Raw genomic sequence first — 24,921 nt, forward strand, 5'->3', positions numbered from 1 at the left:
TTGTGTGTCTAATCACACTTGGCCAATAAAGAATTCTATTCTAAATAATTTTATTCTATAAAGAATTCTATGTATCTATGTATGTATTTTTCACATTTTTGAACAGCCCTTCTCCCTCAATGAGGGACTCTTCTTAGTGTTTTAGCTTGGAAACTGTTGACTTTTAAACTACACCAAATTAAAATAAAATTGCTAGGGAAGCTTGTCCTTCTGACAAATCACATACATATACATACACAAACACAAACACGTGTGTGTACATGCGTGTGTGATTTGTCAGACCCACAGAGGTAAACCCCATCTATATATCATCTGAAAGACATAACCACAATTCAAGGAAGGAAACAATCATCCCAAAGCACATTCTCTCTAGTAACCAACTATCAGGTATCCCGGAAACAACCCCAAATAAACAATCAGAGAAAAAACAGTACTTTAATCAAAGAACCATCAAGAGGGAACCACACCCCAACCTAGACTGGAAAGGTAAGCTACTATGTATGAACAACCAGTAAACTTGCACTGATGATGTTGCTAAGCAGGATAATTAAACATATGCAAGAAAACAACCAAGCTCACAAAATATCAAGAATCCTAGGTATCAAACTAGTGGTACATTTATTGTATTCTGGACAACTGCAGTACCTTAAACGTGACTTGCATTTAGGCTTTGTAATTTGATTATGTACATAAATAATAGCACTGTATGGATTATACAAACTTGGAGTGGGCAGTGAAAATCTGCAGTTATTTCTCTTGGTCTCCAAACTGAGATAGAAAGTCAGTATAGCTATAACATATAAACACTCACAAGGACTCTTCTGCTTCCAATTTTTTAACTCCCAAAAGGACACTGTGGCTGAAAAGAGTCTGAGCCTCATTGCATCCTGTCTGCAGTGATTCTGACCCTGGTTAAGCCATCACATTTTTTTTAAATAGTAATACCAAAAAGAAAATAGCACCAAGTGTTAACCAAACCAGCCAGATTACTGATATAAAATAATAATAACCTAAGTGCTGTTAAACTCAAGTTCATTAAGCCATCTGGAGCTGAAGAATTGGTAAATGCTTTCTTCAGGTGAATTCCATGATATTTATTTATTTATTTGTTTGTTTGTTTGTTTGTTTGTTTGTTTGTTTGTTTATTTATTGAATTTCTATACCGCCCTTCTCCCGAAGGACTCAGGGCAGTGAACAGATTAAGATTTCATATACATATATATATATATATATATATATTTTAATAAACAGTAAATAATAAATTGAGTCAACTTCGTGTATCTGCTAAGACCTTGGCATAGAATTTAGATGTTTATGCTAGCCCTGCTTGTTGAAACAGAAAGGTCTTCAGGGCACGTCGGAAAGTGCGAAGATCTGGGATTATTCGTATTCCAGGGGGTATTTTGTTCCAAAGAGTAGGTGCCCCCACAGAGAAGGCTCTCTCCCTTGGAACTACTAGATGACATTGTTTTAATGATGGTACTATGAGTAGGCCTACTCTGTGAGAGCGTATTGGTTGGTGGGAGGTTATCGGTTGCAGCAGGTGGTCTTATAAGTACTCAGGTCCTAAGCCATGGAGCACTTTAAAGGTAAGAACCAACACCTTGAAGTGCACTCGGAAGGCCACCAAGAGATGTTACATGTGAGCGCCATGTTGCTCCCATAATTACTCGCGCGGCCGCATTCTGGACCAGTTGGAGCTTCCGGGTGCACTTCAAGGGGACCCCCATGTAGAGAGCATTGCAGTAGTCAAGTCGGGAAATGACGAGGTTAGTATATTTGTTATTAACAAATATGGTTAGTCATGGAGTCACAATACAGGTAGTCCTCGACTTACGACCACAATGGAGCCCCAAAATTATGTTGTTAAGCGAGACATTTGTTAAGTGAATTTTGCCCCATGTTACGGCCTTTCTCATCACAGTTGTCAAATGAATCCCTGCAGTTGATAAATTGGTAACACGGTTGTTAAATGAATCTGGCTTCCCCATTGATTTTGCTTCTCAAAAGGTTGCAAAAGATTATCACATGTTCTTGGGACACAGCAACAGTCATAAGTATGAGTCAGTTGTCAAGCATCTGAATTTTGATCACATGATTGTGGGAATGCTACAAAGTGTGAAAAATGGTCATAAGTCACATTTTTCCGTGCTGTTATAATTTAAATAGTTATTAAATGAACTGTTGTAAATCGAGGACTACGTGTAGTTACTGACCAAAGAGCAGAAAAGTACTAGGACAAGAGTAACTGAGTTTGAGGTAGGGGACAAAAGCTTAGCATATTGATTGGAATGTTAGAATTATCTTATTTATAAGAGATTTAAAAGTGTGGTCTTTAAAGTGTTTTATACAATGAAACAAAACAAAAATTAAAGGCAATTCCTTAAAAGGAAGCGTTTAAAAGCCAATGTGAATAAAAATACTGGATTAGTGACATCTTCCCTTTTAGAGAGGTCAGTATCCAGGAAACTACTTAATAATACTAAAGAGACGAAACTGACCTACAAGAAAGACCATATGAAAAATAGAATGGAGGCACAGCAAGGCAAAATATTGCATGATCATAACATTAAAAGAAAGTAAAAGGCAAAGCAGAAAACAAGACCTGGCAATGGCTAAGAGCAGGAAAGTTGAAGAAAGAGACAGGAGGCTAATTCTGGCTGCACCTCTGCAAAGAAGATGAAGAAACAGTGCATCATTTAGTTAGCTATTGCAAGAAGATCACACAGATTGACTACAAACAATGGCATGACAAAGTAGCAACAATGATGCATTGGAATATCTGCAAATACCATTTGCCTGCAAGCAAGAACTGATGGGACCATGAAATAGACCAAGCACTGTAATGGAAAATGAAGAATCTTTAAATGCTCTGGGACCTTAGAATTCAAACAAATACCAGCCACATAACATCCCAGTTTTAACAATTGTTGGTAAGAATAAACCACTGAATAGTGGATGTTGCAATACCAACATCATCATGTAGCAATATCTGGAGACAGCAGAATGGAAGAGAAAGAACTGGAGAAAATCACAAAATTCAAAGACTTTGCAAATAGAAATAGACTTAATGTGGCAAAAGAAAGCAGGGTACCAATAGTAATAAGAGCCTTGGATGCAATCCCAAAGCATTTGGAGTAGCACACTATCGGCATTGACAAAATCACCATCAGTCAACTGTAAAAAGCAACTTTACTTGGAACAGCTTACACCCTGCAACAATCCCTTTAACACCATCAAACAATAACATCTGCCTTTGCAAGGACTCAATAGGTGGACAAAAATGCCAAATCCAGTCTAAACTTGTGGCTAACTGAAACCAACCATAATAATAATAAATATAAATATGCAAAACTGTCCTAGGGATTGAAGGGTGCATTAAGCATGGGGATCATAAACAGGATCTATGACAATTCGCTTGGCCAACTTGCCATAGCCAATTTGCTGCCGCCAACACGCCACGGGACAACTCACTGCAGGAAAAGAGTTATACTAATATCAAAGAAATGGTGGAATAGAATCATTAAAGAAAGGATGCAAAAGAGGGACAGCATGCAATGTGAATGATTTTTTAAATTTCAAATAATTAAATTGAATTGTTAAATTGTCCTGTGGCAAGTTATTCTGCGGAAACTTGTTATTCTGTGACAAGATCGCTGTGCCAAGTTGGCCATGATGACTTGGGCACAGCAAGTTGATTGTGGTGAGTTGTCCCATTCCACTGGAAACAATAGGCAGTGGACATGAGTCACAGTATTTTTTCCCTATGCAGACTGAGCCCTACTGAAAACTTTCTCAGAATTTGTTTTTGAAAGTCACCTAGAGAAAGAAAGAAGGTTGTTTGGCTGAATCCCAAATCAATTCTGTGGTTCTCTGGGGCAAAATAGGACACCCTCCAAAATGACTATAGCTGTGTCTGAATATTTTTGATGCTTCACAGGCAGAATAGCAGGACATCCTCAAAATTTATTGATTCATGTATAATTTTCCGTGCATGGAATACAACAACATATTCATGAGAGCTGTAGTCCAAAATATCTAGACAGCACAAATTGCTTATGTTCTATATTGTTTTTAATATGAATGGAAATAATCAAATTTGAAGAAAAATAGCAAATGGTTTCCCTTGTAATCTCATCTCATTCTTCTTGGAATAGTTACAGGATTAAAAAATAGCAACAATACCTTTAACGCCATGAAGCAACAACATCTGCCTATCCGAGCTGTTTGGAAAGAACTAGATAGGTGGATAAAAATACCAAATCCAGTCTAAGCATCTGGCTGACTGTACAACCAACCATAATAATAATATGTAGACTAACATTCTCAACAAGCCATTTCAGCACTGAGGCAAGTAACAACTTACAACAGTTCATTTAGTGACTGTTCAAAGTTACAACAGCACTGAAAAAGTGACTTATGACCATTTTTCACACTTATGTCCATTGCGGCATCCCTATGGTCACTTGATCAAAATTCAGATGCTTGGCAACTGGTTCATATTAATGAGAGTTGCAGTATCCTGGGATCATGTGATTATCTTTTGCAACCTTCTGATAAGGAAAGTCAAAGGAGAATCCAGATTCACTTAACAACCCTGTTACTAACTGCAATGCAACTACAATGATTCACTTAACAACTGTGGCAAACTCAGCAATATAAATTTTGGGCTCAATTGTGGTCATAAATTGAGGACTACCTGTATACACAATATGAGATCAGTACTAAGAAGGTTCACGTGGAAGAAGACCCCAAGAACTTTGCAAGGAAAAGGGGGGATTTCTCTCCTTGGACAGTATTTTATGACTGCTGTTATTAAACATCTGGCATTCAGAAGGAACCTGTGCTGTGGTTTGGCACAAAACATATCCCCACTACATTCCAGTGTTTGAAATGCTGGGTCCTTTTTTTAAAAAAAAAAATTGGCAGAGAACACCAAAGCATCCACATTCTCATCTTTATTGTCAGAAAACAAAACTAACTTTCTAGTAATCTGAGAAGCTGCACCCTTCATTTGTCAATGTTAAGCTTGTTTAACTATCAAGGAGCAAGAGAATTCTTGAAATACCACAGCAGCTTCCAAAGTGACCAACTTCAGAGAATTGATTTTTAAAGCTCTTCTGATGATAGCCAAAAGGGTTTTTTTTGGGTGTGTGTGTGTGTGTGTGTGTGTGTGCCACATAGATACTGCAAAGTGAGTCCCTGATTTGAGAAAATGTTGTAGGGAAGCATAGAAATGAACATTCATAGGCCAACATTGAACTGCATTTAGTTCACATACAAAACAAATGAAAAATATCTTCTCTAAATAGTAAAATGACAAGATTCCAGAGCAAATATCCCTCTTTCATTTAAAGGGAAAGTGTTAATTGCACAAAAAGCCAATGAATGCTACTGTACTTAAAGGTGATTTCAGAAAAGTAGAATAATGTAATGCCTGGAAATCAGTCAATGTTTGATAAAAGATGGATTCAAATAGCAATCCAGTCTGTTCCCAGTACGTCCAGCCATTTTGAGAAGAAAATTGATAACCTCAAGGCATGTTACATCTAAAACGAACCCATAAAAGATATTAATTGCTGTCAGGCTGAGCCATCATACCTCACAGGAAACTAGAAATACAAAACTTGAGATGCCTGAGGGCCTTTTCAGAGAGCTAAAATCTGTTCACTTGAACCACTAAATGTTCACATGGCCATAAAGAAGGGGTTTCTTTTTAAAAAAAAAAAATCACAGTTCCGTGACAAGTTACAACATACCTGTATTTTCTTTTTGCTATGTGTATAAATTTAAGCTATCATAGGTGCTTATCTGCATAATATATCTGCAGTGTATTATTTTCCAAATTTTTTTAAAAAAGGTTTTTTTGCTCTATTTTAGAAAAAAGAGCCTCTCTCAGAAGATTACAAAGTGTAATCAACTCCACCCAGGACAATTATATTAAAGAGTATCAGAGTAGAGCTCTTAAGCTGTTCATCAGTGCGAAGTCATTTCACAAAATGGAAATTGTGGTGGAGCTTCAAGTGAAAATGTAACCATCCTTCTCAAGATTGGAGTCTTTGCTATGATACAGTGAAAACAGAAGCAAATAACCAGAGACAAGCATAAATTTGGACCACAAATGTTCCTGCTTTTTGCTTGATTGCCAATTCTACTTTCAAAACAAATATATATCTGACTGTATCAAAATCTCAGCATAAATCATAATATTATGAGTTAATGACAATAGAAAAACGTCCACATTTGTGGCAAAATAATTGGGCAACTTGGACGAATTGATGGGAAATTCCATCAACAGCGATATATTTCTCCCTCCTCCTGTCCTTTTCTGTGTCAAACTATAGATAGAATGTAAGTAGACCTGACCATGATCAAAATTATGCCCCACCTCAAAGCCCCTCCCCAATCTGTCAATGAGCTCATCCCTCTAGGCTCTAGTCTTTACACTGCTTTACTATTTCTCCTTGGCACACTCTCTTTCTCTCACTCTCTTTTTCCAATTATCCCTTGGAGTAAAAGGCTCTCTAAGCTTTCTCCCCCTAACATCAGTCTTCCCCCCATATGAATTCTTTAAAGAGCAGTGGAACCCAGTTTTTGTTGTTGTTGTGTGGTCCATCTCAATATTACAGGTGGTCTCAACAGACCAATTAATACCCTTTTTGATTTTACAGCTCAACACACACACACATAAATCATTTTAATATTTGGAGTTTCGCCTCTTTAAAATGATGTATATGAGCTTCCAGAGTAACTATATATATTAAAATATAGAACAAAGCCATATTTTAATTCAACTCCAGCACCAATGCCAATACCACTGACAAATTAAGAAAATAATGTAGGAAACGACCTTCTTAGTTTGCCAGACAACCTGGTTTCTGTAAAAATAAGCTCAATTTCCATTATTAGTAAAACATAACATCTATCCAAGTTCAGATCACTCTGAATGTTTTGCACAATTTCTGCAGAACCTGTAACTGTGGACTTGTGGACCACAACCTGAGCTTCCAAAAAGCATTTGTCAATGATTAGGTTTTATCTCAGTTCTTTCTCCTTAGCTTCTAAAACTCTCATCTTCTCTTACAGGTTGCTTTTTAGCTCTTTGCTTAATTCTAGACTCTTTGTCCCTTTACTTGTATTTCTTAAAAGAATTTTCCCAGCCATCATCAGAACTATTTTCATTATAAACTCCATTAGTTTTTAACCTCCTGAACATTTCAAACTATCATATCTGTTCAGTTAGTCAATTTCAGGGACTTCTTAGTTGCAAGTGCAATTAAATAAAACCACTGATTATATTACTGTATGACAATTTACAGTAAAAGATTACTGGGTTTGTTATTATTCTATTACACTTACATTTATTTTCTAGAGTACAATACTTATTTTTCTCATTTATTATATCAAATGAGAATAAAATACTATTCTGCTATTCTAACCAGAGCAGAATCTGATGTTATGGAAAATGTCCATTTAGCATAGTTTTACTTTGCCTTTCCTTCATGTTGGAAATGATGTCTAAGGCCATCCAGTGAATTTGCTGCCACAGGCATTGTATACACCATTTTTAAGAGCAGGAAAACGCTGCAGCTAAATTCATTCCATCTTCCCAAAATGCTAGGAAGGAAAAACTTGGCATTGTTACTGCTGTACTTGACAGATTCACTTTACCTTGGTCTCACAAGCACTCTAGGCTCTGCTATCAGTCACCAAGCTTAATTGGCTGCGCCTGGCATTTAAAACAGCATTCCAACAGCTAATGGCCAGCTACAAATGCCAGTAATTGCTCCCGCTATCTCAGAGACTGAGATCATCAAACTTGGTGTATTCATATTACATGTTCCAAGGGAGATATCCTGCCACTCATGCTGAGGATTTGAAAGACTGTAGCATTGCTGTTCCAAATTATCAGCCATTTTATCTAACTTGATATTTTATAGAAAATAGTTTCTCTTAAAATAAACTCTACCTGAATTCAAAATTTAACATTATAGGACGCTTCCAAGGTTGTTTGAATATCAGGGCAAAAAGGGACATCTGATGACACCCCCACTTTTTTTTTCTTTTTTTTTTCTTTTTTTTTTTTTTTTGTGCTGATGGGCACTGGCAGACTAGCTTGGGAGTTACTGTATGTAGTAACAGCGCTCTAAACGATGCCAAGCATTGGAGGCTGGCTTCATTTTAATGTTCTATGGAAATTCAGAATGACTCCATGTCAAAAGGAATGTTGAGGAGAGCCAGGTGTTGCCTAGTTAAAAAACCATCAGTGGTGAGGCTTGGTAGCTTCCCAAAGATGCAGACTAGTGATATTGATCATACTTTTCTATGAAAAACAGTCCTTTGTCTTTACAGCATACATTATTTATTCTAAAATTAGCAAAACCACAGACCTAATATATATTCCAAGTTACTATCCCATTTATGTGGATGAAACACAGTGTCATTTCCTTGGCATAATGCTGATAAGTGGTGCTGATAAGATTACTGCAATAATTTATAGGAATACTTAGGAAGTGTACTAACCTATTAATAATAATAACCACCACAATAATCAGTCTGATTTTTCTAAAGAATTTCAAGTATTATTTTATCACAATATTTTTCACATGTCTTTTCAGTGCTTGGACAGTTACTCGTTGGCTGTTGTATTGAGTAGGTCAATAAGCTGGCATTTCTATGAAGGGTATAGCACTTCCGCAGCAAAAAGTCTTGAAATTGGACAAATGAGGAATGTTAGCATCGTACATTTATTCTGCTTCAGTTATTCTGTGACAACCCTAGTACAATCTATGAGGTAAGGTTAGTCTCTAAAGAGAATTTATGCCACACTGCTGCCTATCTTTCATTTGATTTTTTGAAAGAAAGGCAGTTGGCAGTGAAGTTTCTCAAAAAATGAACAAAATGTGTATTTTAATTTTTTTCTTCTTCAAAGCAAAAAAGAAATGTTCACTTGCCTTTAGGAATGACCTCTACCCTTGCCAGTAAAACTCAGCTTTTGAGAAGCAGAGGCTATTCTGGACCCCAGACTGAAGGGAAGGGTCATCTGGAATTGGACAAATGTCCATATCCATATCTTGTACTTTCATCCAGAATTCCCAGGAAAGCCCCATCACCTGCCACCTTACAAAGTGACTGTGAATCTCAGAATAAAAACGTATTAGGTGCTTCATAGCAGTATGGCCCCTTTGGAACTAGCTGGCATGCAGCCCAGGGGGAGCCCCCAACTCCATCTACTACTAGGCTGCAAGATTTGCCAGCTCCTTCATGGCAGCTGAAGGAGCTGACCCAGGCAGCAGCAGGAAGAGAGGACAGAACTGCCTAGTATTTCTACCTCTGACTTGCAGGAAGCATCTAATGAGGAGATGCAAAACAAGAGGGAAGGAGTAAATCTGGAGGTCATTCCCATAACTCCAATAGGGGGGTAAAGCAGGCTAACAACGAGATAGTATAGAGAGCCATAGTGATGATCTTGGAGAAAGTATGCAGAAACAGTTACAGAAACAAAAGCATGTGTGAAGTCCAGGAAAGGGAAAGTGAGAAAAGATCAGACTGGCCTCACCCTTCTTCACTGAGGCATAAGAAGGAGGGAAGGGGAACACAGCCAGGCTTTCACGACTCTATCACTATAACTTGACTATAACCTCATATTGCCCATTCCATGATATAAAAGCCTTATTCCATCCACTTGTTTCTCGATTCCCTTGGCACCTCCTCGTGGCATGGTTATTAACCAAATAAAATGATGTAATCCTGGAACTGAAAGTAGGCGTTTTTTGTAAATATTTACCCAGAAGATCAAGTGACTGCTACAAACCTGTCCTAACCTGTACTATGCGGTGATTTGGAAAAGCCTCCCAATCAATGCTGTATATTTCAGAAACACCTGACAAGTTGGGAGGAGAAATAAAAATAAGTGCCATTTCCTGGGTTTTTTCCCCCTCACTGGCAATGATACAAATGTAAAAGTGCACCACCTATCAATAAGAATCAGTCAGAGCTTAAGTCAGAAGTGGGGCCTTCTTGGAATCTTCTGGGTATGAAACATTGCTACCCCACACAAGCTTCGGCATCTCAGAGTCTTTGGGGGGGGGCAGCAGGGAAAGATCTATATGAGACTTGGAGGTGCTTGTCATGAACAAGATGATTAAGTGATCTCCCAGTTGAATGGTTGAAAGATTTTATTCTTCCTTTCTATTTTTTTTTCTTCATTTTGCTATGAATTATTCTCTTTTCCTAGTAAAAAGAGAACCATATGTTAAGGCAAATTGATTATCTGTCTTCTAATGATGCTGGAACATTATGTTGAAACTGTTCTAAACAACTCCAACTTTTAGGTGTGCAAAACACAAATAAAGATGAAATTTTCTTTCAATCAAATCCTGGTGACTGTATAGAACATCTATGTAGTCTTACTGCAATTAACCAACCAACCAATCAGTTTAAATATCAGGAATCAGAAAAATATAAAAATAAAATGACATTTAAATACTAATAATGTAAACATTGTCTAAAGAATGCATTATTATTCAAGAGAACCTAAGGTCATATATTTCAGGTATTAACAAATGCCATTCAAAACTTTAAAACTTTATATGCAATGAAAGTTTTCTTCACTGATTAAAAAAAGTTTCTATAACATTCATCTAACCGAGCTGAGACATATAATAATAAAGAAAAGATGAGTTTTCTTCAGCTGTAATTTGAAAAGGAACAATATAGCAACATATGAAATATGGGAGCTGCAGAGAAAGGCTCAGCAAGCTATAGGGGTGTTACTAAATCTTCCATATAAAACTGCTGAGAGATGTTAAACCTGGCCTTAAAGAAGAATATTTCATAGAATGGCAAAGTAAGGAATGTAATAAAATAGCCAGATGCACTCAATATGTTCTGCTGGATGTCTGGTGTGCTCTGAGTTCAGCCTACTTTCATTTTTATGTGTAATGTTTAAACATCTTTCTCTTTCGATTTGCTTAATCTGCGCAAATTCTAAAAGATGTAGAGAATTTAGAGAAACACCATGTGATGAGACTTTTCTCCAAAGCTACCTGAGATTGTGAAGACTAAATTTGGCCAGATAGGACAAATGGATCAGTCCTTTCAGGATGTAACAGCATTTAAGCCAATATCTATTAACTTTTACCTCAAACTTCAAGTGTCCAGTCTCTAATCTTAGGCTGCATTGGATATATATCTTTCTCAGGAACATTGCTATAGGAAATATTTTTATATTTTTTACTGTTAATTTCTAGTAAATCACATGACACACATTAAACACAACATCAGAGGGAATTGAGAATATTAGTGTTCCTAATTCAATGTAATCAAGAATCTTGCGCTTCCTAATTTATTAGAATGAAGTTTAACATTGCTAAATTGATTAGAAATTGCTCATGTAAGGTGCATATACTTTGGAATGAGAGCAAGTATTTATTTTTTTTCCTAAAAAGGAAGAACATGTGGAGTCCTTGGTGCTTTCTAAGCTTGGTTGTTTAACTGCAGACATTTCATTACCTGGCAAGGTAACATTATCAATGCTAGTAAATGTGGGATTTGCTGCCTCTTTATATGCAATAGCTTTCCCTGCCAGTATTGGTGGGAGTGTGGTTTCCTCCTTTGTAGTCATTTGATTAGGAAACTGTTTTTTGTTATATTGTTTGTCTAATGTTAATCCTTGCTTAGCTGGTTGCTGGAGATGATGCTTTCTGTGGTTTTTGTCCCCTTCTTAGCTTTTTTACTGTCTCTTTACCTGCCCTACCTGCCCCACTCTACATCAAGGGGGAGCTGTGTGGAGAGGTTTCCTCTTTCAAATTCCTGGGAGTCCACCTTAGCCAAAAATAACATGTTCCAGGTGGTCAGGAAGGCTCAACATAGACTCAATTTCCTTAGGGTCTTGCGGAAAAATCAGGTGGAACAATGACTGATTACTTCCTTTTACCGGTCTATGATAGAAAGCGTCCTCACATATTGCGTTATGGTATGGTATGCTGGCTTGACAGCCACGGACAGAAAGGCATTTCAGAGGGTGATGAGCACAGCACAAAAAATCATGGGCTGCCCCCTGACCTCACTGGACGAAATCGCCAGGACCCGCTGCCTTAGCAGAGTAAGGAAAATCCTCAGGGATGATTCACATCCTGGTCAGCACTTCTTTACTTTCTTACCATCGGGCAGGAGATATAGAAGCATAGCCAGCTGAATGAATGGGCTGAAAAATAGCTTTTATCCGTGGGCCGTCAGACTTTTGAATGCAACATAACACCATATTTAGGTTTAATATGATAAGACTTGCAGGGCCAGCGCAATGTGCAACATGTTCATACCGGTATAATATAATATAATGCTATATACAAATATGTATATGGGAATGGGTGCTAGTTATTACTTATTTGGGTTTAGGGATTTCTTTTTCTTTTATTTTGAGTTATTGAGATGTATTCTGTGTTTGGGGGGGGGGGGCTGCACCAAGAGAGGCTCATTCAATCTCATTGTACACATGTTGTGCATTGACAATAAAGGTTTGATTTTATCTTTTGAATGGTGTATAAATGCGGTTTATCTGTGTGTGTCTATTGATGGCTGCTTCATGTCTGCAAGCAAACTACTAAGCTCAGAGAACACTAAGGATGCCATACTTCAAACCCTGAGTTAAATGTATTCTCTTTAAATGCTTCTTCTTTCAAGTATACAGCTTGACTTTCTTTGCTCTTCCCTTTCTAGTTTATAGCATATGGCAGGTCTCAGGATCTTGTCTAACTTGGCTCAGTCTGTACCTACGTCTCTTTCACTGGTCCACTACACTTCAGGTAAATCCTTTGGCTCAGTTTGAGACTCAGTATAATCCAGATTGATCTCTAACACCTTCCAATCAGACCTGAGGCATTGCACAGGCCTAGCGAGAAGTCCTCTGCTTTGGGCTGAAGGAGAATGAAAATCAGATGTTACCCGCTTCCTAGAAACAAGATATTTATTTTTATCTGCATGAAAGAGTTATCTGAACAGAACAATCTTTATGATTGTTGCGTCATTTGTAACGCCCCCACCCCCCTTTTATATGTATGTGAAACCTTTATACTTCTGTTATTTAGTGCTTTTGTTTAACATGAAGTAGTTGTGTAATGCTGCCTTTGCTAAGATAAATTAAATGTTCCCTGGAGGCAAAGAAAATAACAAAAATGATGAAGCAGCAGCGGCAACACACAGGAGGAGGAGGAGCAGGTCACACTGTGACCTGCGGAAACCTTTAGCCACATCAGACGGGATGGTGCCAACCTGCTCCAATTACCTGAGGTACATATAATGTAAAGTTAAATGGAAAAAAATGAGCATCCATCCATGTAGAAAAGCCCAGTGGGGTAGGATGTTCAGCATAGGATGCTCTCCCTGTTCTCATCCTTCTTGCTGTTAGGTAAAATTGTTAATCCCTAATGAACCAAGCCTGAATTCTAGCATATAAGATAATGAAAAGGCAGGACTCCTTCAAGAGGGTAAGGTCATTAATTTCTGTTCCCTAGACCTCATTTTAGGCCAGCTTTCCTTCATTTGCAACAATTAGAGCTTTCCAAACACAAGGGAATCTAAAATGGTATTTTGTCTTCCTCCCAATTAGAGCAAAGGAACAGCAGGCTGTGCTGCTGCTAATTACAGGCTTGCTATGGTGTCAGATTTCTTTCCTGAAGCTTTGATTAGAGAGAGATTTGCCCTATAGGTTCCCATCCTCTGAAGTGCCGCTTTAATAGATGAATCTGAAGATTCCTGTTTCCCCCCCCCCCCATTCCTCACAATTTGATAAAGCAGGAGGCTACTTCTTATTTATTTTAATTGAATAATTTAATGATAAAAACACGAATGCTTGCTATAGATCAGTGATGGTGAACCTTTTCAGCACCGAGTGCCCAACGTGCATGCATGTGCATGCATGTGTGCGTGCCAGAGTGCCAGACACCGAAAGACCAGCTGACTGGTGCGTGCATGCCTGTTTTCAGACCATTTTTGGGCCACTTTCAGGCTGGTTTTCGGGCCATTTTTGGCCTGAAAAACAGCCCAAAAATGGCCCAAAAAATAGCCTGTTTTTTGGGCATTTTCAGGCCATTTTTTAGGCTGTTTTGGGGGCAAAAAGCAGCCCAGAAAATGGCACGTGCATGGCGGAAACCAGAAGAGCAGCTGGGGATGGCGTGTGTGTCCACAGAGACAGCTCTGCGTGCCACATCTGGCACGTGTGCCATAGGTTCGCCATCACGGCTATAGATGAACAAATGAGGTAATAATGGAAATACAGAAGCAGAATAGTTAAAGGAGTTTTACATACTGCTTATTGTTTTTTTTCAAAAGACAACTGAGGAGCTACTTGGAAGTACCCCAAAACACCAATTTCTACATTGATTACAAGAAGACTGCCTGTTATAGTTTTAATATGAGAACCATTTAAATAGAAAGTATTTATTTTTTAAAAAAATAAATACAGGATAACGATTAAAACAGTTCGCCTCAAGAAAGATTCTGAGGGTGACTTCCTTCAGTGAACAAAAAGCAAATAAAAAATAAATAAAATGTATCCTATAATCAATTATCTCAAAGAAGACTCAGATACAGATACACACATTAGTGCAACCATCAGCCAGAAATGGAAAGTCTAGATCCTGTCTCTGCAGTTAGAAATGTAATTAAAGTAACGAGAAGCAGCTGCACAAGGTGATGAACTCTGCACCCCGTTTATAACAACAATGTGCAATAATGACCCATCAATAATCAAAGGCAAACTGTTTGCCATTAGATAACTCTCCCAGTTGAGACGCTATATAAAAGCATAGAGGTAGAGGATGGTTACTGAAATTGGCATGTTTTAATATAACATGATCAAATGTTTAGAATATCACCAGAGTTCCTTTTTTATTAAATTTATTCTCACTTTTATCAGGAACAGGATTCCAAACTTCTTGTGACTGGCTATTTTCCTGTGATATCCAAGGAGGGTCTTTCATCCTAGTAAAAGCGTCTGAACACATAACCCTGATAATAGAATCTGAAGCGTATCAATATGTTCCCACTACTGCATCTAATAACTGATACTATCGTACACTCACTTTCAGGGCTTATGCTAACCTTACAGTTCATTGTCATCAAGGGATTTGAACCCAGCCCTCCAAAGTACAAATCAAACTGCCAAAGCACTGCAGGACCCAAGTTAAGGCATGTAATGGACATCAACATTATTTATTTTATTTTATTTTATTTTATTTTATTTTATTTTATTTTATTTTATTATTTTATTATTATTTATTTTATTTTATTATTATTTATTTTATTTTATTTTATTATTTTATTTTATTTTATTTTATTATTTTTTATTTAATTATTTTTTATTTATTTTATTTTATTTATTTTATTTATTTTATTTAATTTTATTATTTTATTATTTTATTTTATTTTATTTTATTTTATTATTTTATTATTATTTATTTTATTTTATTATTATTTATTTTATTTTATTTTATTATTTTATTTTATTATTTTTTATTTTATTATTTTTTATTTTATTATTTTTTATTTATTTTATTTTATTTATTTTATTTATTTTATTTAATTTTATTATTTTATTATTTTATTTTATTTTATTTTATTTTATTTTATTTTATTTTATTATTTTAGTTTAGTTTAGTTTAGTTTAGTTTAGTTTAGTTTAGTTTAGTTTAGTTTAGTTTAGTTTAGTTTAGTTTAGTTTAGTTTAGTTTAGTTTAGTTTAGTTTAGTTTAGTTTCTATACTGCCCCGAAGGACTCAGGGCGGTGTACAGCCTGATTAAAAGCACAAAGACAGACAAAATTTAAAAATAATTAAAATTATTAAATGATAGGCCCAATTATAAAACCCCAAATTTAAAATCCCATTTTTAAAAACCAATTAAAATCTTTATATTGATAGCCCAGCCTGGCGGAACAACAAGGTTTTGAGGGCACAGCGAAATACACGGGGATCAGAGATTTTACGAATTTTGGGGGGCAGTTCATTCCAAAGGGCAGGGGCTCCCACAGAGAAGGCCCTCCCCCTGGGTGTCGCCAGCCGACATAATTTGGCCGATGGCACCCTGAGGAGACCCTCTCGGTGGGAGGCTACTGGTGGCAGAAGACGGTCTCGAAGGTATCCAAGTCCAATGCCATGGAGCGCTTTAAAGGTGGTAACCAACACCTTGAATCGCACCCGGAAGACCACTGGGAGCCAGTGCAGCTCGCGCAGAAGGGGTGTCACGTGGGCACAACGAGTTGCACCCATAACCACCCGTGCGGCCACATTCTGGACCATTGGAGCCTCCGGGTGCTTTTCAAGGGGAGCCCCATGTAGAGAGCATTGCATAGTCCAGTCGGGAGGTGACAAGGGCGTGAGTGACTGTGCGCAAGGTGTCACGATCCAGAAAGGGCTGCAACTGGTGGATCAGGCGAACCTGATAAAAAGCCCCCCTGGCCACGGCCATCATATGTTCTTCTAAAGACAGTCGTGCGTCCAGGAGGACGCCCAGATTGCGAGCCCTCTCTGTGGGGTGAACATCAATCTTCAGCTACTATTTTTCACTGAATAAAATGTTTGCTAATTAAAACTAGCCAGATATCATCTGCGTGTCTATACATTGAAACTCTACAACACAATTGCTGTCTTAGCTATTTTATCTTTTCTCTTGTGCTTTCCAGCATTTGGTGGTCATACCAAAGCTATTTTAGGTACAGCTGTTGCCAGGATTGCTGGTAGCACATGTTGCTGAGTGCCATCTGTTTCCTTTTTCTTTTTTCTTTTTGCTCCAGTCATATCCAATGCTCTCCAGCATGACATCAATTTCCCTTGTAATTTTTAAGAGAGAGAGAACGCCATTTTACTTGCTGCAAAGCATGACCTTCAAATTATGACATTCACCCAAACAACTAATCCTAAACTAACCAAAACTAATGAGTTAATGGGAAACTAATAGGAAAACAATGTGACTCAGAGGCATTATTTTGCCCTTCCTTCATGATTTTTTTTTCTGGATACTTATTCTGCCCTTTCCACCTTACTGTTGCTACTGCTTATTATGACTTGCACTTGATGCATTGATTTTCTCTTCATTTCAAGAATGCCAGATTGTTCTTGAATGTCATTGTAGTAATACATTTCACCTGATTTCTATGCATTTTGTAATTTTTGTTTTCCTTTAAAAATCAAGACCTCATTTCTTTCTTGTAACACTGCCTACAATGCCTTCCTGACAATAAACAGAAGTGAGAAAACTATACTGCTTGGTAAACATTTCACAAATACTCCTCTGATTACTCTAAAATGCTAATGGCTAAGATACAAGTAGCCTTCTACTCACTGATAGTTGCCCCTTATGCATTCTTCCCTTCAGCAGCACACTGGCCATCAAGAGATCAGAGTGCCCTTTCAACGTCATTCAATGATACCATCCCAACAAAGTAGGGCAAATGAGGCAATGCAGCATTATCCCCAGATAAACAAGTAGTGTAGGGAATATTTGTGTACCTGCATCTAATAAGTTCCAAGAAATTAATTGGAGGTCTTATCTAGGTGACCTGCTGCTTAAGGCTAAATTTGACACAGCAGGGACACTGGGGCATTTATATCTTGATATTGTCTGGCTTATTTTTCAGGCAGTCTGTGACATCAAATTTAATATCACAAGATGTGTGAAGTTAACTTTCCTTCGTAACCTTGAAGGATGTGAACTAAAGTTTTGGATACAAAGAAATGGTAACACAAGGGACATTTATTTTTTCTCATGACTTTTATCATAAATTTCCAGGATTCAACTTATTTCAAACTCACACTAGTAGAATAGAATTTTTGTTATGGTCACTGACCAGAATTTAAAACAGAAACACATAAATAAAAAAGTAAAATTGAAACAAGACAAAATATTACAACTGGTGGTGAGCTCATAAATGCACAAGTCTGCCTAATTTTACAGGCTATGGAACAAAATTTAGCTGTGTCCAAGGAGACTGAATCAATAGTGATCTGATAATAATAACTGTACATAAAAAAGATCAGAATTTCCTGGGTGGTTTACCAGGTAAAACATTATAAGGTGGGTCCTTGAATCCTTGTAGAACAGGGGTGTCAAACTCATGTCGTTGTCACGTGACCAGTAGCAGCATCGGCGGGAGGCTCCACCTACCTGCCTGGACATCATAAAATACGATCTGTGCATGCACAGAAGTGGCGCGCGAGTGAACAGGTAGCAAAGGTAAGTGAAACCCACCTGATGCTAAAGTGAGGGTGGGATGGCCAGCACATGATGCATCTGGCCTGCGGGCTGTGAATTCAACACTAATGTTGTAGACGATACAGTATTGCAAGACATGAGTTGTAGTTTCAACAGACTTTTGTCCAAAGGAACACAATCTCAGTTTACATGGGATTTTTTTTTGTTATAATAGCACTGTAAAACTGTTGTAGGGAAAGTGCTGAAGTCAGTGCTCTTCGCAATTTGGAAACCTTTATGTAGTGTATCTTACTAGTTTGTAAAAAGGGGCCAACCGGTCCTCTTTTAATATATTGTTTAAATGCGTTGAATGCTCATTCTTGTAACCATCATTAAGGATTCCTCCCCAGGCAATTCAGCATAAATTAGAATAGAATAGAATAACAGAGTTGGAAGGGACATTAGAGATCTTCTAGTCCAACCCCCTGCCTAGGCAGGAATCCCTACACCACTTCAGACAAATGGTTATCCAATCTCTTCTTAAAAACTTCCAGTGTTGGAACATTTATAACTTCTGGAGGCAAGTTGTTCCACTGATTAATTGTTCTAACTGTCAGGAAATTTCTCCTTATTTGCTTCTCTCCTTGATTAGTTTCCGCCCATTGCTTCTTGTTCTACCTCAGGTGTTTTGGATAGTTTGACTTCCACTTCTTTGTGGCAACTCATGAGATATTGGAATGTTGCTATAATGTCACCCCTGATCCTTCTTTTCATAAGACCAGACATATCCAGTTCCAGCAACCGTTCTTTATATGTTTTATCCTCGAGTCCCCTAATCATCTTTGTTGCTCTTCTCTGCACTCTTTCTAGAGTCTCAACAACTTTTTTACATTGTGGCGACCAAAATTGGATGCAATATTCCAAGTATGGCCTTACCAAGGCATTATAAAGTGGTATTAACACTTCAGGTGATCTTGATTCTATCCCTCTGTTTATGCAGCCTAGAACTGTGTTGGCTTTTTTGGCAGCTGCTGCATACTGCTGGCTCATATTTAAGTGATTGTCCACTAGGACTCGAGGCAAATTAGGCAAAGAAAGAGGAGGAGGAAGAGGAGGAATATGCCCCCCAACTTTTCTTTGTTTTTATCTATTAAGCAATTATAGCAGGGGAAACCATTTGAATTGCTGTAATTTTTTTTTCCTTTTCCATATATAAAATAAAAATGTCAGATTTGTGAATTAATGAAAAAATGAAAAAAAAACCATTTATGATTTTTTCTATCCTATCAGCTGTCCATCAAAATGCCAAGGGCACTAATTTTTTATGCACTGTGACACCAAGATGCTGGGAGGGAAATCCACTCTTATAATCCAGGGCTTCTTAATTTTTACTCTCCCTTTTTCCTTTACATTTTGCAGTATTTTCCCTTGAGCATAATCACTTATTTAGCAGGTGCTTATTTAAACAACAGTTATATGAACTGCTGTTATAAACCAAATAGTAAAAATTACACATTTATATACTGTATGACAGTTTAGTCCTGGCAGAAACTAAGAGCTCCGACACTGTAAGAAAATTAAAGTCTTAACTAAGCAACTCCAACAAATAGCAGGAGACATTTAAAACCACCATAAAAAGATTCTGTGCTTATTCCCAAAGGCCAAGATTAAATGGCTATAAACCCGAGGCTGTAAACTTCAAAAGTAGTCTTAGTAGTCTAAAAGCTTCCTACTTGAAATGTAACAGGAACTTTACTAATTCAGGTAAATCCACAAAGCAAATGAACAGTTCAGTATCAATTCAGAATGACGCTGCTATATAGCCTTTCCTGGAACATTCCTAAAAGGCTTTTAGTTCAGACAAGATTTTTAGAGTACAGCAGGATGTGGTTTCTTGAATGTGAAATGTTAGCTTAGAACACGAAGTTTCCTTATATAATTACCAAGTTTAGTAGCTCCCTCTGGTGGATAGTCAGGAAACTGACCCTCTGAAGGAACACTCACGGTACGCCGGAGGCAACGCCCTTTGGTGGGCTCTGCTGGCTGCTCTTGTCCTCCTTCGACTGCTACCTGTATATGAAAAGAATACAGGAATGATACAATTTTCAGCTTTCAATATAAATAATTGGAAGAACAACTTATTTTTTCTGGTTCAAAAGTCTTTGCTATTACCCTAATGCACGTTAAAGATACTTCATAGATATCTGAGCCAAGATTTAACTCTGTATGATTAGAAGGGTACCTAAGGCCTTGGACATGCTGTGCATAACTCTGGGAGCCCCTTTTCTAAATTATATGTTCTTTCAACTGTAGTTTCTTCTTTCAAAAAAAATTTACAGTGATATAATCAGTGGGGATAATGATTGTGGTTGAGATGAAAGCAATACGCATGCATACTCAACCACTATCAAGATTGTGGCCTGTAGTGAGTTTGTTTTGGTATCTTCATACGAGAAATTTTAGATACTGAACTCTAAATTCATTTTTTTGTCTAGCTTCTATGACTGCCTTCTGATATATGAAATGTGGTTCAAGTTTATTTTTTCAACTGTGCAGTATAGAAAGCATGATATTGGATTTTCATCCTTCGGGCAGTTGAGCTGTCAAATGAGTTGCATATATAATATACTGAAAAAAACAGCAAATTATTAAGCACAAAAACTGAATTATAATAGGATGAGCTTTTGTAAAATGAGTTTAAATAAGGATTTTCAAAGTCATGATCCAGAACTAGCAGCCTGAAATTACAATATTGTTCCATGAAACATTAGGAAATCTCTAGTACAAGATGTCCAAGAATTGCTGATGAGAAGATTATGACAGCCTTGTGTAAAAACTTTACTTAAGAACTTCAATTATTTTCTTCATTTTGGACTTTTAGCTAAGATGTCTGTTTTCAATCGGACACAATTTTGACAGTGTCAAACCGTTTAAATTACGGTTTTAGATATGCTTGTTCTCAGTATATATTCAAAGTGACAGGTATGTGTAATTTCATAGTATTTATGAGGGTTAATTATTAATTTGCAGTTTGTTTATTTCTCCCATCAAAAGAATGGAAAATCTAGCAAGACATTCGAGCAGTGTAAAGCTTTTTCCAAACCATTTCTGCAAAAATGCATCAACTTCTAAATAATTAAGTGGGCAACTATCAACTGGAACTAGCTTACAACTGATAAATTGTCTCACCACTTGCCAATATTTCTCTAGTAACTTTAAAACGTTTCAAGCTATAGTCAGACTTGTTATAATTGATTACAACATAGAGTTATTTTTTTATACAAGGTGTGAATCAGAATGCCAGCACTACTCTCTTCCCAGATAAAGATTTGCAGACCCTGTATGGCCTAAATCAGAATTAGGCAAGCGGATTTGCACTTGCGCAAAAGGATTTCCCTCCCAAAATAGCAGTTTGGTGGTGGACGTAACTGGAATGACTGAGCAATTTGGCCCCTTGGTTTCAGATTCTGTAGAATATCCAATGCCACCTGTGTAATACCAGTAAAACAGAGTCTCTCTTGACCCCTCCTGTGTGTCTTCCAAAATTGCTCCGTGGTGAGGACACAAGGGAGGGAAATCCTTTTGCACAAATCCATTTGCCTAATTCTGATTTAGACCATAGAGAGACTGCAAATCTTTATCTGGGAAGAGAGTAATGCTGGCATTCTGATTCACACTTTGTATTAAAAAAATATGTGAGAAGTAATTTCCTGGAATGAAGCATGGTTGGCAAGAAAAGCAGTTGGGAAGCAAGCAGATCTCTACTGTTCTCAATTTTCTGATTCAAAAGTGGTAGACTATATTCAATTTGTCCTCCAAGGATCTATTCAGATGCCAGGAACATTCAGATCAGCTTCCCCAAAAATATGTATAACAGCTAAAAATTTGAAGACTTTCAGTGCTACACTACCCATGGCAAACACTAATAATGCCAAATTATGGGTGTCAAAAAGATTGTCTGGTTTAAAGAGCTGCCGATGGATGCTACATGAACACCAACATATACTCTAAATCATCTTTCTCCCTTGAAATGCTTCACACCTCTCTTACTTTTGTCTAAAAGCAACAGCATGAGGGTACAGTTGAAAACTTTACAATCAATCTATCGATCTGTATTTGTTATGGTCTATAGAGCAGAGATTGGCTATAATTTTTAAAAAGAAGCATAAAAATATAAAAGAATATATATAAAAGTAGTCCTCACTTAGTGACCATAATTTGGACCAGCGGCTTGGTCATTAAGCAAAGTGGTTATTAAGTAAAACCATTCTTTTTTTTTTAAATAATACTTTGATTTTAAAAAAATTTTTTAAAAAGAAAACATCAAATCTCCATTAACATCTGAGATGTCGTGCGGTTACATATTTACATTATGTACATATCAAGTATCTTCAAATCTACCATTATTAGAAATAGACATATCCTTATAATCTCGTTCTATTATTCCACCATTTGTACCACCTTTCCCATACTGCCTTAAATTTTGAATTCTCATCGTCTTTAAGAGCACTTGTTAATTTTGCCATTTCTGCGCATTCTAGGATTTTATTTATTATTGTCATCTCTGGAGGGGTTTGTTTGTCCTTCCAGTATTTTGCAAAGGTTAATCTGGCCGCTGTTATAACATGTATAGTTAATTGTATCTTGTCCTTAGAGAGTCCATCTCCCATCATTCCTAATAAGAAGATTTCGGGGCAAAGTTTTATATCTTCTTCCACTATTTCTCGTAGCCAGATTCGTATTTTTGTCCAAAACTTTTTTGTCTCCGGGCAGGACCACCACATATGAAAGAAGGTGCCAACCTCCTTTCCACACTTCCAACATATTGCTGAGGCACTGGGAAATATTTTTGCTAGTCTAGCTGGGGCTAGATACCATCTATGAAATATTTTATAGTGATTCTCCCTATAAGTTGCTGATTTAGTCAAATTATAATTTCTATTCCAGGCCTCCTCCCAGTCATTGAAATTTAGCCTATAGCCAATATTTTTCTCCCAAATGCTTAGTTGATTCCTGGCTATTCCTTCTGCTCTGTCCTCGCCTAATAAGAAGTTGTAAAATCTCGCTAGCATTTTCTTTTCAATCCCCAACATAATTTTATCCAAATTGTTGTACTTCGTCTCTATACCGAATTGATCCCTATCTTTTTGATATCTTGAGCTTATCTGTAGGTAGCTCCACCAATCTAAATTGAAACCTTGATTACTTAATATTTCTCGTGATTTAAGAATACCATTATCATCTAATATATCATTGTACGTGCCGAATTTCAAGATATCCCTTTTATTAGAGGCAGTCAGAGCCTCCATAATTGAGAGCCAGATCGGTACTTTCGTGTAAAATCTTTGCCTAATTTCTTCCCATGTTTGAATCAGGGTCTCCCTTAATTTGTGTTTGTGGAAATATGAGTTCTTTTTATTCTTTAGGCCCCATGAATAAGTGTGCCAGCCTGCCTGTAGATCGTGGCCTTCTAACGTCAAAATTCTCTTGTTTTTTAATGTAACCCATTCTTTGATCCATACTAATTTGGCCGCCTTCTGATATGCTTCCCAATCGGGTAATCTGAAGCCACCCATGTTTCTTTTCCCTTGCAGTGTTTTATATGCAATCCTTGCCTTCTTCCCTTCCCATAAGAATTCTCGAACCTTCTTTTCCAGATCTAGGAAATATTTTTTATCAATATTCACTGGTATAGTTTGAAATAAAAATATAATCTTGGGGAGAATATTCATTTTAATTGCTGAGATCTTACCTGTAAAAGACAATTTTAACTTCTTCCATCTGTCTATATCCTGCTTTATTTTTTGTAGTAGTGGACTGTAGTTATCCTCCTTTAAAGAGGAATATCTTGCAGTAATCCATATTCCCAAATATTTTATTTTCTTCGCTATCTGAAGTTCTAAGGACTTTTCTAGCTCTTTCTTGTTTGTCTCTGTCATATTTCTTACTAAAATTTTAGTTTTGGTTTTATTAAGCTTGAAGCCAGCGACTTCTCCATACTGTTGTACTTCCTGGAGTAATTTGGGGCCAGATTTCAAGGGATCTTCCATTATTAAGGCCACGTCATCTGCGAAGGCTTGTGTTTTAAAAATTTCTTTCTTAATCTGGAGTCCTTTGATTTCTTTGTTATCTCTGATCTTTCTGAGTAGGATTTCCAGCGCCATTATAAAGAGTAGCAGGGACAGGGGGCATCCCTGTCTAACTCCCTTTTGTATCCAAAATATCCGCGTCTTGTCCCCATTTATTAAAATACTTGCCCTCTGTTTTTGGTAAATATTTTCAATCATCTTTCTAAAATTTGTCCCAAATCCCATTAAATCAATTTGGTTGATCATAAATTTCCAATTTAAGTTGTCGAACGCCTTTTGGGCATCCAAGAACACTAACGCCAGCTGTTTTTCCGGGTGCTGTTCATAATATTCTATGACATTTATTACAGTCCTCACGTTATCCCTCATTTGCCTCCCTGGGAGGAATCCTTTCTGATCATTGTGAATCCAGCCATTTAGAATTTTTTTTAGTCTTTCCGCAAGTATACTTGTAAATAATTTGTAATCTGAATTTAACAAAGAAATCGGCCTATAATTTGCTATCTGTTTCGGGTCAGCACCTTCTTTCAATATGAGTGTAATATAAGTTTCTTTCCAGGAATCTGGGATTCTTGTACAAACTAATACCTCATTAAATATATCTAACAGTTCTAATTATAATTCTTCTTCGAATTTTGCATAAA

The 24,921-nt window shown here is 37.0% G+C and overlaps 1 protein-coding gene across 5 annotated transcripts in view; it reads right to left on the reverse strand.

Annotated features, from left to right (window-relative positions):
- RASAL2 (RAS protein activator like 2) overlaps window positions 1-24,921 on the reverse strand; it is a 235,918-nt gene that overhangs the window by 95,833 nt on the left and 115,164 nt on the right. For all 5 annotated transcript variants that reach the window (XM_087890144.1, XM_034409725.3, XM_060690139.2 and 2 more), the window contains exon 3: window positions 20,132-20,258. In XM_087890144.1, coding sequence (XP_087746270.1) covers window positions 20,132-20,258 — 127 coding nt within the window. The remainder of the gene's footprint in view (window positions 1-20,131; window positions 20,259-24,921) is intronic.

This window comes from Pantherophis guttatus, chromosome 3 (assembly GCF_059756535.1).
Source record: "Pantherophis guttatus breed Tessera chromosome 3, ASM5975653v1, whole genome shotgun sequence".
Classification (NCBI taxonomy): Eukaryota; Metazoa; Chordata; class Lepidosauria; order Squamata; family Colubridae; genus Pantherophis; species Pantherophis guttatus.